Here is a 16,303-nt window from a genome sequence, read left to right on the forward strand (position 1 = left end):
TAAATTTCATTCCAATTCAGGTAAAAGCAGGCACATGCTGTGAGAGTGTGATGGTCGCTAAAACGCACTGGGTTCCTGGGTCACGGACACACTGACATCGGTCTGTTCAACTAAAACAGGAATTGCGGGCTTCTTCTGGTTCTCCTCGAACACTTTGAACTGAGTTATAGTCAGTGTCACAGTGTAGCTGCCATCAGGATTAGGTTTGGGGTTTGGAGTTGGTTTGATTCCCTCAAATCTCTTGTTTTGTACCAGAATTATCCACAAGGTTGCAGGGATTTGTAGAATATACTTACCACCTTCAGTGAAAACGAATACTTAGTAAGAAATACATTTCAAATCAGTGCCAGGTTTATCGATGTGTTACGAGTTTTGAAATAAACAAAGGGTAAAGCTTTTCAAAGATTAAAACTTTTGAACCAAAAAGTCATACAAAGTACATACGTCGACCGTCGTAGGAAAATGTGATGAAAAATGAGTGGCTGTTTGTTTAAAAAGTAAGAATGTAATTCTTTGGAAGATCCAAATTACTACTTTTAAAAGTGATTGAAGGAAAAAAAAGCTTGACTTAAAATTAAATTCTGAAAAGCCTTAGATATTTTCTAAAGGCACATTCATGTCAAATGAGTGACATGCAAAATGAGACATATTCTTTTCCGAAATAAGAAGTTTTGACGGCGGCCTAAACTTACTGGGCGCTTGTGTTACGGAAATTTCTACTCCGGTCGGCTTTTCTTCTGGTTCTTGTCCAGAAGCAGGTTTTGCAGGTTCTGCTGGAACAAGAACTGCAGGTTTCTTCTGGTTTTCTTGGAAGACCTTCCACTGAATAGTGGTCAGCGTCACAGTGTAAGTGCCATCAGGATTAGGTTTGGGGTTCGGAGTTGGTTTGATTCCCTCAAATCTCTTGTTTTGTACCAGTATCGTCCACAAAGTCGCAGGTATTTGTAGAATATACTTACCACCTTCAGTGAAAACGAATACTCAAAAACAATTTCAAAAATACTTCCAAGACGTATATGAAACGGTAATAAATTTTTGATTAATTAAAGGGTAAATCTTTTGAAACAGTAAAAATTTTAAAGTAAAAATTCATACATAGATAAGAGCATACGTCGTAAGGAAATTTGTTAAAATGTAAAAAATAAGATCCAATTATTTGGAAGATCCAAACTGCTATCATTAAAGGCGATTTCAAAAAATAACTTGACTAAAAGGTGAAAACTACAAAAACCAAGTTTTTGTATGAAAAGTCATGCTAAATGAGTGGAATGCAACATAAGGCACATTTTGTTTCGAAATAAGAAATTTTGACGGCGGCCTTAACTTACTGGGCGCTTGGGTTACGGTAATATCTACTCCGGTCGGCTTTTCTTCTGGTTCCTGTCCAGGAGAAGGTTTTTCAAGTTCTGCTGGAACAGGAACTGCAGGCTTCTTCTGGTTCTCCTCGAACACCTTGAACTGAGTCGTAGTTAGCGTCACAGTGTAGCTGCCATCAGGATTGGGTTTGGGGTTTGGAGTTGGTCTGATTCCCTCAAATCTCTTGTTTTGTACCAGTATTGTCCACAAAGTCGCAGGTATTTGTAGAATATACTTACCACCTTCAGTGAAAACGGATACTTAATACAAGTCTCAAAATGCTACTAAGTTTATCGAACGGTAATACATTTTGGATTAATTATAAAGAGTAAAAATTTTGAAGTAAAAAGTCATACATAGAACATACGTCGTAAGGGAATTTGATAAAAATGTAGAAAAATACGATCCAATTATTTGGAAGATCCAAACTGCTATCATTAAATGCGATTTCAAAAAATAACTTGCCTAAAAGGTGAAATTTAAAAGGTGAAAACTACAAAAACCAAGTTTTTGTATGAAAAGTCATGCTAAATGAGTGAAATGCAAGATAAGGCACATTTTGTTTCGAAATTAGAAGTTTTGACGGCGGCCTTAACTTACTGGGCGCTTGTGTTACGGTAATTTCTACTCCGGTCGGCTTTTCTTCTGGTTCCTGTCCAGGAGAAGGTTTTGCAGGTTCTGCTGGAACAGGAACTGCAGGCTTCTTCTGGTTCTCTTGGAAGACCTTCCACTGAATAGTAGTCAGTTTCACAGTGTAACTGCCATCAGGATTTGGTTTGGGGTTCGGGGTTGGTTTGATTCCCTCAAATCTCTTGTTTTGTACCAGTATCGTCCACAATTGTGCAGGTATTTGTAGAACAGTCTTACCACCTTCAGTGAAAACGAATACTTAAAAAACAGTACTAAATATAAGGGGTTACAAATTTTGGGATAATTAAAGGTCATTACAAAGAACATACGTCGTAAAAAAGAATGGTTGTTTGTTGAACAAATACGAAAAAAATTCCTTGGAAGATTCAACCTGCTTCTTTTAAAGGAGATTTGAAAAAAGAATTCGATTAAAATGTGAAATAAGAAAAAACTTGTAAATTTTCTGTAGGAAAAGTCACATTTTTGATGAGTATCATCCACAAAGTTGCAGGTATTTGTTAAACTGGGTTACCACCTTCAGTGAAGATGTATAAGTTAACAGTCACAGCTGTACGTGTAAAGGATGTGGGATTATTTAAGTGTAAAGCTTGTCAAAGACTAAATCTATACAGAATTCAGGTGAACAAAATATTTGTTTGTTAAAGATATTATTTAAGCATGCACAGCTGCTTAAGAGATAACGAATGAAATATATTAAAAAGTCGAACGTTCGAAGTAAAGAATTAATTAAAGGGAAGGTCATGACGAGTAAATTTAATATTCGATGCAAAAAAGTGAAAGTCTGAGCAAAAAGGTCATTTTCGATACAATATTTTGAAGAGGAAGATGTGTTACTATGGCAAAGACGTACTGGGCTCTTTTGTTACGGTTATTTCTTCTGTGGGTTTATCTTCAGGTTTTTCAGGTTCCTTTCCAGGAGCAGATTTAGCAGGTTCAGGTTCTGCTGGAACAGGAACTGCAGGCTTCTTCTGGTTCTCTTGGAAGACCTTCCACTGAATAGTGGTCAGTTTCACAGTGTAGCTGCCATCGGGATTTGGTTTGGGGTTCGGAGTTGGTCTGATTCCCTCAAATCTCTTGTTTTGTACCAGTATCGTCCATAATTGTGCAGGTATTTGTAGAACAGTCTTACCACCTTTGGAAAGTCAACCACGGTAATGACTTCATTTTGTTATACATATTTTTCTAAGATTATGTTTCAAATTTCCCGGACAAACTTATTGTCTTTGGGGAAGAGTCTCACACACGTGAAGATGTCGCACGTGCGCAGAACGCACGTGCACAGAAAGGCACTACGGGGATCACGCAATGCCAGTAACATGCTTAAAAGATAAATGTGTTCTATAATTTAGTTAAAATTTCAAACCTGAGTAAAAAGGTTATGAATTTGGATAAGATTTAAGTTGCAACTTTTTCACTGTGCAACATTAACATGCTTTAAGTTGGAATGTGTGTACAGTAGTATAGTAAAGGGGATGCAAAGGGCATTTGAAAGCCAGAAACTGGCTTCGAGGTACAGGAAGATGATAACTGATAAGTTGGTAGAAGGGTTGCTTCTAAACGTACTGGGATCCTTAGTTACAGAGTAACATGCCTGCATAAAATCTGCAGACTTATAAAAGACGGAAACGTCTCATGGAGATCTTTATATAAAGTAGAAAAATTCGGTAATCTGCCGATGCACATCTGGGGCACACCTCGGGCACACCTCGGGCACAAACTCGGGCACATCTCGAGCACATCTCGGGCAGAAACATTTGAAAATTTGAATCATGAGATGCTGTATTACGAAATCTGCCTATTACATTAAAATTTAAAATGATTGTCGATATAGAAATGATAAAACAGTGTTAATTTTCACTGCTGGGGTTGCATGAAGAAGTGAATACATTTTTTAAAAGAAAACAAAAGTTCATTCCAAAACGTCAACGAAGACTGGTGTGAATGGGAAAAGGATCGTGCTTTGTCTCATTAACAAGCTGACTTTACGTACTGGGATCCTTAGTTACAGAGATCTCATCTGCTGGTTTATCAGCTGGTTTATCAGCAGGTTGATCAGCTGGCTTATCAGCTGGCTCTTGTCCATTATTTTTAGGTTCTGCTGGAACAGGAATTGGTGCCTTCTTCTGGTTGTCTTGGAAGATCTGCCACTGTTTAGGGGAGAGCTTCACAGTGTAACTGCCATCAGTATTAGGTTTAGGATTGGGTGTTGGCTTGATTCCGTCAAATCCTTTGTTTTGGATGATGATCTTCCACATTGCAGCAGGGATTTGCAAAACAAACTTACCACCTTGAAGATGTTATCGCGTTACTACACAGTAGTACTAGTTATAAGTACACAATTGCAAATAGCAATGCTTTTAAAATAAACATATTAACCATGCAAGGACATCGGATCTGATAATGGTGCTGATATCGGAGTAGCGCGAATGGTAGATGGCTTATTTTTGAGAAAGAGTTTGAAGTTATAGCGATCAGCACTAACAACTTTCACATAAACATACTTTAAAATAACTGAGCAAAAGTAACATGCCTACATAAAATCTACAGACTGAATGGTGAAAACGGCTCGCGGAGATTTTTAATCTTTATATAAAGTAGCAACATTTGAAAATGTGAATCACGAATTGCTGTCTAACGAAATCTGCTTATTTCGTTAAAATATAAAATGATATTCGATCGATGAAATACTACATGAAGTATGAGCAAGGCATGTGAAACAGTTCACTGTTGGGGTTGCATGAAGAAGTGTATAAATTTAAGTTTTTTAGAAAGTAAAAGTTCATTCCAAAACGTCAGAGGATCGTGCTTTGTCTCATTAACAAGCTGAATTTACGTACTGGGATCTTTAGTTACAGAGATCTCATCAGAGGGCTTATCTGCTGGCTTATCAGCTGGTTTATCAGCTGGCTTATCAGCTGGTTTTTCAGCTTCAGGTTTAGTAGCTTCAGGTTTAGCAGCTTCAGGCTTGGCAGCTTCAGGCTTGGCAGCTTCAGGCTTAGCAGCTTCAGGCTTAGCAGCTTCAGGCTTAGCAGCTTCAGGCTTAGCAGCCTCAGGTTTTGGTTCTTCGGCTGGTGCAGCATCATGAGCTTTGATCAATTTCTTCATGTTCTCCATGAAGATGTTGTAATGAATTGGGTTCAGCTTGAGATTGTAGCTTCCGTCCGAAATAGGATATGGGTTAGGTGTTGGTTTGATTCCTTGGAACGCATTGATGGTTTTGAGGATTCTCCACATGTTTCCGGGAATGTTTATGAGATATTTACCACCTAAAAACAAGTTTGTGAGAGCTAGATACAACATTTATTCTTGACATTAATTTCACGGTTTAAATTCGAATTAGAATATTCAATTTTACAGTCATTTAATTTGAATTTCACAGTTATTAATCTCGTTCAAGCATTGAAAATGATGGTTGAAGAATACTTTAGTTTAAACGTACGGTCTTTTTGGATGCGGATATGATCAAGGACCAATTGAGCTGGAGCTTTTTCTTTTTTCACAGCTGGTGCCGGCTCTTTCTTCTGAGCTGGAGTTTTCTCATCTTTAGGAGCCGGGGCAGGTTCGTCTTTGCTAGCTGGTTCTGGCTCTTGTTTTGTTTTAGGGGCCGCTTCATTTTTCAGAGTTGGTGTTGGCTCTTGTTCTGTTTTGGGGGCCGACTCTTCTGTAAGTGATGGAGTTGGCTCTTGTTCTGTTTTGGGGGCCGACTCTTCTGTAAGTGATGGAGTTGGCATATCCTTTGTTTCAGGAACAGACTCTTCTGCGAGCTGAGGAACATTTGAAGGTTTCTCAGAAGATGGTTCCTTTCCAGGCTCAGTTGCTGGGACAGGAATTGCGGGTTTCTTCTGGTTATCCTGGAAGATCTGCCACTGGGCAGGGGTAAGCTTCACGGTGCGACTGTCATCAGCATTGGGCTTGGGGTTGGGTGTTGGTTTGATTCCCTCAAATCTCTTGTTTTGAATCAGTATCGTCCACAACGGTGCAGGTATTTGCAGGACAAACTTACCACCTTGAATGAAAATGATTAGTTAAAAGGAATGATTTTCAATGGTTTCTTCATTTAATGACTCATGCATGAAGATGGATGCGATAATCTATATCTATATATAGAGCTAAATGATTCAGAACTTTATACAAACCTGCAATAATTAATCGTGGACTCAAAGAAGAGTAACACAACATATAAAACGGGGATGTTTAAGCCTAGCAACGATTAAAAAAAACTGACTTAGTAACGATGGATGCATGTAGGAGGAGTAAAATAATTTGTACAACGGGGATTATTGAGAGTAACAACGGTAAAAAACTTACTGCAGTAACAATGGATGCATGAGAGAAAATAAGAAAATAAGGAAGAAACAATTCGGCAGGTTAATCGGGCTCTTAGGAAGCAAAAGGACGACTTGCAAATTCCTCATGCGAGGTAACGTGAGAGGACTGTAAACATACTGGGATCCTTCTCTACGACGATGTTATCTCCGGGTTGGTCAGAGGGCACTTTCTTGGGAACGGAATCGTCTACTGGAACCAACATAGCAGGTTTCTTCATGTTGTTCTGGAAGATCTGATACTGTCGAGGGTTGAGTTTCACAGTGTAGCCGCCGTCAGGGTTAGGTTGAGCATTGGGAGTAGGTTTGATTCCTTTAAACCGTTCGTTGGTTTGCAGAGTTTTCCACAGAGACGCAGGGATTTGTAAGATGTAGTGTCCACCTTTGAGATAAATTGGTGTCTAATGCATGCGAGTACTATAACAGGTCATTTTAATTCATAACAAGACACAGTAAGACTTCATCTCCTGATGGAGAAGCGAAGGAAACGAAAAGGCATGTTCAATAATGCAGCTGGAGCAAAAAAACTTAACTAAGTGATCAAGGAAAAAAACTAAGGCGGTCATAACAATGCTTAGACATACGGAAGTCTTTCTCTATTTTAATCTTTTCATCAGGTTTTTTCTTCGGTGCAGGAGTAGATTCCTTAGGCTCCTTTCCAGGAGCAGGTTTCTCAGGTTCTTGTCCAGGAGCAGGTTTTGCAGGTTCAGGTTCCTTTCCAGGAGCAGGTTTTGCAGGTTCTGCTGGAACAGGAATTGCGGACTTCTTCTGGTTCTCCTCGAACACCTTGAACTGAGTTGTAGTCAGTTTCACAGTGTAACTTCCATCAGGATTGGGTTTGGGGTTCGGAGTTGGTCTAATTCCCTCGAATCTCTTGTTTTGTACCAGTATCGTCCACAATGGAGCAGGTATTTGTAAAACAGTCTTACCACCTTGGATGAAGACAAATAAATTCGAATACCTCTGGTCGATTGATAGTAATACATCAGTTACCAGTACTACTGGTAGTAACATGCTACTGATAAAAGAAGACTTTACCGGTCGGAACATACCGGTTTAGTCCTTTAAAAAGTATAAAGATAAGATGCCGCAGATGATTGTGATACAGATGAACTTTAACATTCGATGTTGAAAAGGTATCAAAACAAGAAACTTTTATTATTAGGAAACTTGGGCTGTTTTTAATTGTTATAAGCTAAAGTAGGTATTACTGTTGTCTAATGTAGAAGGTAGATTTAAGTTTAAAAGTGATACAAAGGACATTCGTCGTAACAAAGGTGAGTCAGTTTAGGAGCAAACTCAAAGATGCCAGTTAAAATAGTGCAATGTTTCCTAGAAAGAAAGGTTCAAAGTTATGAAATTTCTCCTAGGAAAGGTCATGTCAAGGGAGATAAAGCTATTGAAACGTACTGGGCTCTTTTGTTACGGTAATCTCGTCTACAGGTTTCTCCTCCGGTTTTTTAGGTTCCTGTCCAGGTTTTGCAGGTTCTGCTGGAACGGGAATTGCGGGCTTCTTCTGGTTCTCCTCGAACACCTTGAACTGAGTTGTAGTCAGTTTCACAGTGTAGCTGCCATCAGGATTAGGTTTGGGGTTCGGAGTTGGTCTGATTCCCTCAAATCTCTTGTTTTGTACCAGAATCTTCCACAATGGTGCGGGTATTTGTAGGACAGTCTTACCACCTTGAGTGATAACAAATACGTAAGTATGCTGCAATTCTCGAGTTTACTCATGTTGTTATCATATTAAAGTTTAAACTATCAATATGCTGCACAAAGTTAAAGCAAAACTGTTTTCTTATCTATATAAGAATAGAAATGGGGATAATAAATGCTCAAAAAGTTTGTGATCAGTGAAAAATGAGAGTCGAAGATGCAGACTGCTCCATTTAAAGTGAAATATTTGAAATGGGAATTGGACAGCTCGAAGTTTAAACAGCATATTATAAATGATGATTCTTGTTCGGAAAATATCATAGCAAGTGATTAAACGCTTAAATTATCATTCTGGATGCAATCTACTTTAAGATGGAAAGTTTAAACAGCGACTAAAACGTACTGGGCTCTTTTGTTACAATTATTTGGTCTACAGGTTTCTCCTCCGGTTTCTCTTCAGGTTTTTTAGGTTCCTGTCCGGGAGAAAGTTTCTCAGGTTCAGGTTCCTTTCCAGAAGCAGGTTTTGCAGGTTCTGCTGGAACAGGAATTGCAGGTTTCTTCTGATTCTCCTCGAACACCTTGAACTGAGTTGTGGTCAGTTTCACAGTGTAGCTGCCATCAGGATTGGGTTTAGGGTTTGGAGTTGGTCTGATTCCCTCAAATCTCTTGTTTTGTACCAGAATCTTCCACAATGGTGCGGGTATTTGTAGAACAGTCTTACCACCTTGAGTAATAACAAATACTTATACATTTATATCTGTTTCCATTGTAATGTTTTCACAGAAACCATCTAAATGTTGCAGAAAAAGGTAGCTATGTTCAACAAAGATGGATAAGACCTAAAGCATTTGATTTCAATATTGAAGATACAAATTATTTTTAAGATAAGAACATAGCAAATGCTTGAAAAATTATGGAACAGAACATAAGTGCAGCAGTAAAATTGTCGATGCAAGAATAAACAAAGTAGATAGGATTATTTGATTTGGGACTTTTTAAGGAGAATAGTAAAAATCTTTTATAGGGATCGGTGTGTTAAAAAGGGAGCCACCGCTCGATTCTGAAATATCAGACTCATAGAAGTCACTGCTTTCAAAACTTAACACACAATCAGGAAATTTGAAAGTGAAATTGTATTGCTTCAAAACTCGAAGTATTTCGTTTTTGACAGAGAACATATCATGACATTTAAGTAAAACAGTTATATTATCATTCTGGATGCAAATCTACTTTAGGATAGGATGTTATCATTGCAGCTAAAACGTACTGGGCTCTTTTGTTACGGTAATTTGGTCTACAGGTTTCTCCTCCGGTTTCTCTTCAGGTTTTTTAGGTTCCTGTCCGGGAGAAAGTTTCTCAGGTTCAGGTTCCTTTCCAGGAGAAGGTTTTGCAGGTTCTGCTGGAACAGGGATTGCAGGTTTCTTCTGGTTCTCCTCGAACACCTTGAACTGAGTTGTGGTCAGTTTCACAGTGTAGCTGCCATCAGGATTGGGTTTGGGGTTTGGAGTTGGTCTGATTCCCTCAAATCTCTTGTTTTGTACCAGAATCTTCATTAATGGAGCAGGTATTTGTAGAACAGTCTTACCACCTTGAGTGATAACAAATACGTAAGTATGCTGCAATTCTCGAGTTTACTCATGTTGTTATCATATTAAAGTTTAAACTATCAATATGCTGCACAAAGTTAAAGCAAAACTGTTTTCTATATAAGAATAGAAATGGGATAATAAATGCTCAAAAAGTTTGTGATCAGTGAAAAATGAGAGTCGAAGATGCAAACTGCTCCATTCAAAGTGATTCACGATGAAATAGTTGTAATGGAAATTGAATAGCTCGAAGTGATGTTTTTTTGTTAGGAAAATATTATGGCAAGTGAGTAAAACGGTTAAATTATCATTCTGGATGCAAATCTACTTTGGGATTGAAAATTTTCACTGAGACTAAAACGTACTGGGCTCTTTTGTTACGGTAATTTGGTCTACAGGTTTCTCCTCCGGTTTCTCTTCAGGTTTTTTAGGTTCCTGTCCAGGAGCAGATTTTTCAGGTTCCTTTCCAAGAGAAGGTTCCTCGGGTTCAGGTTCCTTTCCAGAAGCAGGTTTTGCAGGTTCTGCTGGAACAGGGATTGCAGGTTTCTTCTGATTCTCCTCGAACACCTTGAACTGAGTTGTGGTCAGTTTCACAGTGTAGCTGCCATCAGGATTGGGTTTGGGGTTTGGAGTTGGTCTGATTCCCTCAAATCTCTTGTTTTGTACCAGAATCTTCCACAATGGTGCGGGTATTTGTAGAACAGTCTTACCACCTTGAGTAATAACAAATACTTATACATTTATATCTGTTTCCATTGTAATGTTTTCACAGAAACCATCTAAATGTTGCAGAAAAAGGTAGCTATGTTCAACAAAGATGGATAAGACCTAAAGCATTTGATTTCAATATTGAAGATACAAATTATTTTGAAGATAAGAACATAGCAAATGCTTGAAAAATTATGGAACAGAACATAAGTGCAGCAGTAAAATTGTCGATGCAAGAATAAACAAAGTAGATAGGATTATTTGATTTGGGACTTTTTAAGGAGAATAATAAAAATCTTTTATAGGGATCGGTGTGTTAAAAAGGGAGCCACCGCTCGATTCTGAAATATCAGACTCATAGAAGTCACTGCTTTCAAAACTTAACACACAATCAGGAAATTTGAAAGTGAAATTGTATTGCTTCAAAACTCGAAGTATTTCGTTTTTGACAGAGAACATATCATGACATTTAAGTAAAACAGTTATATTATCATTCTGGATGCAAATCTACTTTAGGATAGGATGTTATCATTGCAGCTAAAACGTACTGGGCTCTTTTGTTACGGTAATTTGGTCTACAGGTTTCTCCTCCGGTTTCTCTTCAGGTTTTTTAGGTTCCTGTCCGGGAGAAAGTTTCTCAGGTTCAGGTTCCTTTCCAGGAGAAGGTTTTGCAGGTTCTGCTGGAACAGGGATTGCAGGTTTCTTCTGGTTCTCCTCGAACACCTTGAACTGAGTTGTGGTCAGTTTCACAGTGTAGCTGCCATCAGGATTGGGTTTGGGGTTTGGAGTTGGTCTGATTCCCTCAAATCTCTTGTTTTGTACCAGAATCTTCATTAATGGAGCAGGTATTTGTAGAACAGTCTTACCACCTTGAGTGATAACAAATACGTAAGTATGCTGCAATTCTCGAGTTTACTCATGTTGTTATCATATTAAAGTTTAAACTATCAATATGCTGCACAAAGTTAAAGCAAAACTGTTTTCTATATAAGAATAGAAATGGGGATAATAAATGCTCAAAAAGTTTGTGATCAGTGAAAAATGAGAGTCGAAGATGCAAACTGCTCCATTCAAAGTGATTCACGATGAAATAGTTGTAATGGAAATTGAATAGCTCGAAGTGATGTTTTTTTGTTATGAAAATATTATGGCAAGTGAGTAAAACGGTTAAATTATCATTCTGGATGCAAATCTACTTTGGGATTGAAAATTTTCACTGCGACTAAAACGTACTGGGCTCTTTTGTTACGGTAATTTGGTCTACAGGTTTCTCCTCCGGTTTCTCTTCAGGTTTTTTAGGTTCCTGTCCAGGAGCAGATTTTTCAGGTTCCTTTCCAAGAGAAGGTTCCTCGGGTTCAGGTTCCTTTCCAGAAGCAGGTTTTGCAGGTTCTGCTGGAACAGGGATTGCAGGTTTCTTCTGATTCTCCTCGAACACCTTGAACTGAGTTGTGGTCAGTTTCACAGTGTAGCTGCCATCAGGATTGGGTTTGGGGTTTGGAGTTGGTCTGATTCCCTCAAATCTCTTGTTTTGTACCAGAATCTTCCACAATGGTGCGGGTATTTGTAGAACAGTCTTACCACCTTGAGTAATAACAAATACTTATACATTTATATCTGTTTCCATTGTAATGTTTTCACAGAAACCATCTAAATGTTGCAGAAAAAGGTAGCTATGTTCAACAAAGATGGATAAGACCTAAAGCATTTGATTTCAATATTGAAGATACAAATTATTTTGAAGATAAGAACATAGCAAATGCTTGAAAAATTATGGAACAGAACATAAGTGCAGCAGTAAAATTGTCGATGCAAGAATAAACAAAGTAGATAGGATTATTTGATTTGGGACTTTTTAAGGAGAATAATAAAAATCTTTTATAGGGATCGGTGTGTTAAAAAGGGAGCCACCGCTCGATTCTGAAATATCAGACTCATAGAAGTCACTGCTTTCAAAACTTAACACACAATCAGGAAATTTGGAAGTGAAATTGTATTGCTTCAAAACTCGAAGTATTTCGTTTTTGACAGAGAACATATCATGACATTTAAGTAAAACAGTTATATTATCATTCTGGATGCAAATCTACTTTAGGATAGGATGTTATCATTGCAGCTAAAACGTACTGGGCTCTTTTGTTACGGTAATTTGGTCTACAGGTTTCTCCTCCGGTTTCTCTTCAGGTTTTTTAGGTTCCTGTCCGGGAGAAAGTTTCTCAGGTTCAGGTTCCTTTCCAGGAGAAGGTTTTGCAGGTTCTGCTGGAACAGGGATTGCAGGTTTCTTCTGGTTCTCCTCGAACACCTTGAACTGAGTTGTGGTCAGTTTCACAGTGTAGCTGCCATCAGGATTGGGTTTGGGGTTTGGAGTTGGTCTGATTCCCTCAAATCTCTTGTTTTGTACCAGAATCTTCATTAATGGAGCAGGTATTTGTAGAACAGTCTTACCACCTTGAGTGATAACAAATACGTAAGTATGCTGCAATTCTCGAGTTTACTCATGTTGTTATCATATTAAAGTTTAAACTATCAATATGCTGCACAAAGTTAAAGCAAAACTGTTTTCTATATAAGAATAGAAATGGGGATAATAAATGCTCAAAAAGTTTGTGATCAGTGAAAAATGAGAGTCGAAGATGCAAACTGCTCCATTCAAAGTGATTCACGATGAAATAGTTGTAATGGAAATTGAATAGCTCGAAGTGATGTTTTTTTTGTTATGAAAATATTATGGCAAGTGAGTAAAACGGTTAAATTATCATTCTGGATGCAAATCTACTTTGGGATTGAAAATTTTCACTGCGACTAAAACGTACTGGGCTCTTTTGTTACGGTAATTTGGTCTACAGGTTTCTCCTCCGGTTTCTCTTCAGGTTTTTTAGGTTCCTGTCCAGGAGCAGATTTTTCAGGTTCCTTTCCAAGAGAAGGTTCCTCGGGTTCAGGTTCCTTTCCAGAAGCAGGTTTTGCAGGTTCTGCTGGAACAGGGATTGCAGGTTTCTTCTGATTCTCCTCGAACACCTTGAACTGAGTTGTGGTCAGTTTCACAGTGTAGCTGCCATCAGGATTGGGTTTGGGGTTTGGAGTTGGTCTGATTCCCTCAAATCTCTTGTTTTGTACCAGAATCTTCCACAATGGTGCGGGTATTTGTAGAACAGTCTTACCACCTTGAGTAATAACAAATACTTATACATTTATATCTGTTTCCATTGTAATGTTTTCACAGAAACCATCTAAATGTTGCAGAAAAAGGTAGCTATGTTCAACAAAGATGGATAAGACCTAAAGCATTTGATTTCAATATTGAAGATACAAATTATTTTGAAGATAAGAACATAGCAAATGCTTGAAAAATTATGGAACAGAACATAAGTGCAGCAGTAAAATTGTCGATGCAAGAATAAACAAAGTAGATAGGATTATTTGATTTGGGACTTTTTAAGGAGAATAATAAAAATCTTTTATAGGGATCGGTGTGTTAAAAAGGGAGCCACCGCTCGATTCTGAAATATCAGACTCATAGAAGTCACTGCTTTCAAAACTTAACACACAATCAGGAAATTTGAAAGTGAAATTGTATTGCTTCAAAACTCGAAGTATTTCGTTTTTGACAGAGAACATATCATGACATTTAAGTAAAACAGTTATATTATCATTCTGGATGCAAATCTACTTTAGGATAGGATGTTATCATTGCAGCTAAAACGTACTGGGCTCTTTTGTTACGGTAATTTGGTCTACAGGTTTCTCCTCCGGTTTCTTTTCAGGTTTTTTAGGTTCCAGTCCGGGAGAAAGTTTCGCAGGTTCAGGTTCCTTTCCAGGAGAAGGTTTTGCAGGTTCTGCTGGAACAGGGATTGCAGGTTTCTTCTGGTTCTCCTCGAACACCTTGAACTGAGTTGTGGTCAGTTTCACAGTGTAGCTGCCATCAGGATTAGGTTTGGGGTTTGGAGTTGGTCTGATTCCCTCAAATCTCTTGTTTTGTACCAGAATCTTCATTAATGGAGCAGGTATTTGTAGAACAGTCTTACCACCTTAAGTGATAACAAATACGTAAGTATGCTGCAATTCTCGAGTTTACTCATGTTGTTATCATATTAAAGTTTAAACTATCAATATGCTGCACAAAGTTAAAGCAAAACTGTTTTCTATATAAGAATAGAAATGGGGATAATAAATGCTCAAAAAGTTTGTGATCAGTGAAAAATGAGAGTCGAGGATGCAAACTGCTCCATTCAAAGTGATTCACGATGAAATAGTTGTAATGGAAATTGAATAGCTCGAAGTGATGTTTTTTTGTTAGGAAAATATTATGGCAAGTGAGTAAAACGGTTAAATTATCATTCTGGATGCAAATCTACTTTGGGATTGAAAATTTTCACTGCGACTAAAACGTACTGGGCTCTTTTGTTACAGTAATTTGGTCTACAGGTTTCTCCTCCGGTTTCTCTTCAGGTTTTTTAGGTTCCTGTCCAGGAGCAGATTTTTCAGGTTCCTTTCCAAGAGAAGGTTCCTCGGGTTCAGGTTCCTTTCCAGAAGCAGGTTTTGCAGGTTCTGCTGGAACAGGGATTGCAGGTTTCTTCTGATTCTCCTCGAACACCTTGAACTGAGTTGTGGTCAGTTTCACAGTGTAGCTGCCATCAGGATTTGGTTTGGGGTTTGGAGTTGGTCTGATTCCCTCAAATCTCTTGTTTTGTTCCAGAATCTTCATTAATGGAGCAGGTATTTGTAGAACAGTCTTACCACCTTAAGTGATAACAAATACGTAAGTATGATGCACTCCTCGAGTTTACTCATGATGTTATCAAATTAAACCATCAATATGCTGCAAAAAGTTAAAGCAAAACTATTTTTATTATAAGAATAGAAATGGGGACAATAAATGCTAAAAAAGTGTGGGATCAGTGAAAAATGAGAGTCGAAGATGCAAACTGCTCCATTTAAAGTTAAATATTTGAAATGGGAATTTGACATCTCGAAGTTTAAACAGCATATTATAAAGTGATGATTTTTTGTTAGAAGAAGTCATGGCAATTGAGTAAAACACCTTAATTATCATTCTGGATGCAAATCTAGGATGGAGAGTTTTCACTGCAGCTAAAACGTACTGGGCTCTTTTGTTACAGTAATTTGGTCTACAGGTTTCTCCTCCGGTTTCTCTTCAGGTTTTTTAGGTTCCTGTCCAGGAGAAAGTTTCTCAGGTTCAGGTTCCTTTCCAGAAGCAGGTTTTGCAGGTTCTGCTGGAACAGGAATTGCGGGCTTCTTCTGGTTCTCCTCGAACACCTTGAACTGAGTTGTGGTCAGTTTCACAGTGTAGCTGCCATCAGGATTGGGTTTGGGGTTTGGAGTTGGCCTGATTCCCTCGAATCTCTTGTTTTGTTCCAGAATCTTCATTAATGGAGCAGGTATTTGTAGAACAGTCTTACCACCTTGAGTAATAACAAATACGTAAGTATGATGTAATTCTCGAGTTTACTCATGATGTTATCACATCCAACCATCAATATGCTGCACAAACTTAAAGCCAAACTATTTCAATATAAGAATAGACAATGGGGATAATAAATGTTCAAACAGTGTGGGATCAGTGAAACATGAGATTCGAAGATGTAAATATTTGAAATGGGAATTTGAAATCTCGAAGTTTAAACAGCATATTATAAAGTGATGATTTTTTTGTTAGAAGAAGTCATGGCAAGTGAGTAAAACAGTTATATTATCATTCTGGATGCAAATCTACTTTAGGATAGAATGTTATCATTGCAACTAAAACGTACTGGGCTCTTTTGTTACGGTAATTTGGTCTACAGGTTTCTCCTCCGGTTTCTCTTCGGGTTTTTTAGGTTCCTGTCCGGGAGAAAGTTTATCAGGTTCAGGTTCCTTTCCAGGAGAAGGTTTTGCAGGTTCTGCTGGAACAGGAATTGGGGGTTTCTTCTGGTTCTCCTCGAACACCTTGAACTGAGTTGTAGTCAGTTTCACAGTGTAGCTGCCATCAGGATTGGGTTTAGGGTTTGGAGTTGGCCTGATTCCCTCAAA

At 38.2% G+C, this 16,303-nt stretch overlaps 2 protein-coding genes across 2 annotated transcripts in view; one reads left to right on the forward strand and one right to left on the reverse strand.

The window, feature by feature from the left end:
• The window catches only part of LOC134823488 (double-strand-break repair protein rad21 homolog A-like), a 901,854-nt gene that overhangs the window by 746,436 nt on the left and 139,115 nt on the right, over positions 1 to 16,303 (forward strand). The gene's annotated exons all lie outside the window — the stretch shown is intronic.
• Positions 1 to 16,303, reverse strand: part of LOC134822817 (uncharacterized) — a 157,520-nt gene that overhangs the window by 76,506 nt on the left and 64,711 nt on the right. Inside the window, 11 exon segments of the mRNA XM_063834083.1 lie at positions 69 to 299; positions 693 to 962; positions 1,329 to 1,598; positions 1,957 to 2,226; positions 2,858 to 3,139; positions 3,998 to 4,294; positions 4,845 to 5,273; positions 5,447 to 6,013; positions 6,454 to 6,714; positions 6,917 to 7,264; positions 7,743 to 8,012. Coding sequence (XP_063690153.1) covers positions 69 to 299; positions 693 to 962; positions 1,329 to 1,598; positions 1,957 to 2,226; positions 2,858 to 3,139; positions 3,998 to 4,294; positions 4,845 to 5,273; positions 5,447 to 6,013; positions 6,454 to 6,714; positions 6,917 to 7,264; positions 7,743 to 8,012 — 3,495 coding nt within the window.

This window comes from Bolinopsis microptera, chromosome 11, assembly GCF_026151205.1.
Source record: "Bolinopsis microptera isolate Bmic1 chromosome 11, MBARI_Bmic_1.0, whole genome shotgun sequence".
Taxonomy (NCBI): Eukaryota; Metazoa; Ctenophora; class Tentaculata; order Lobata; family Bolinopsidae; genus Bolinopsis; species Bolinopsis microptera.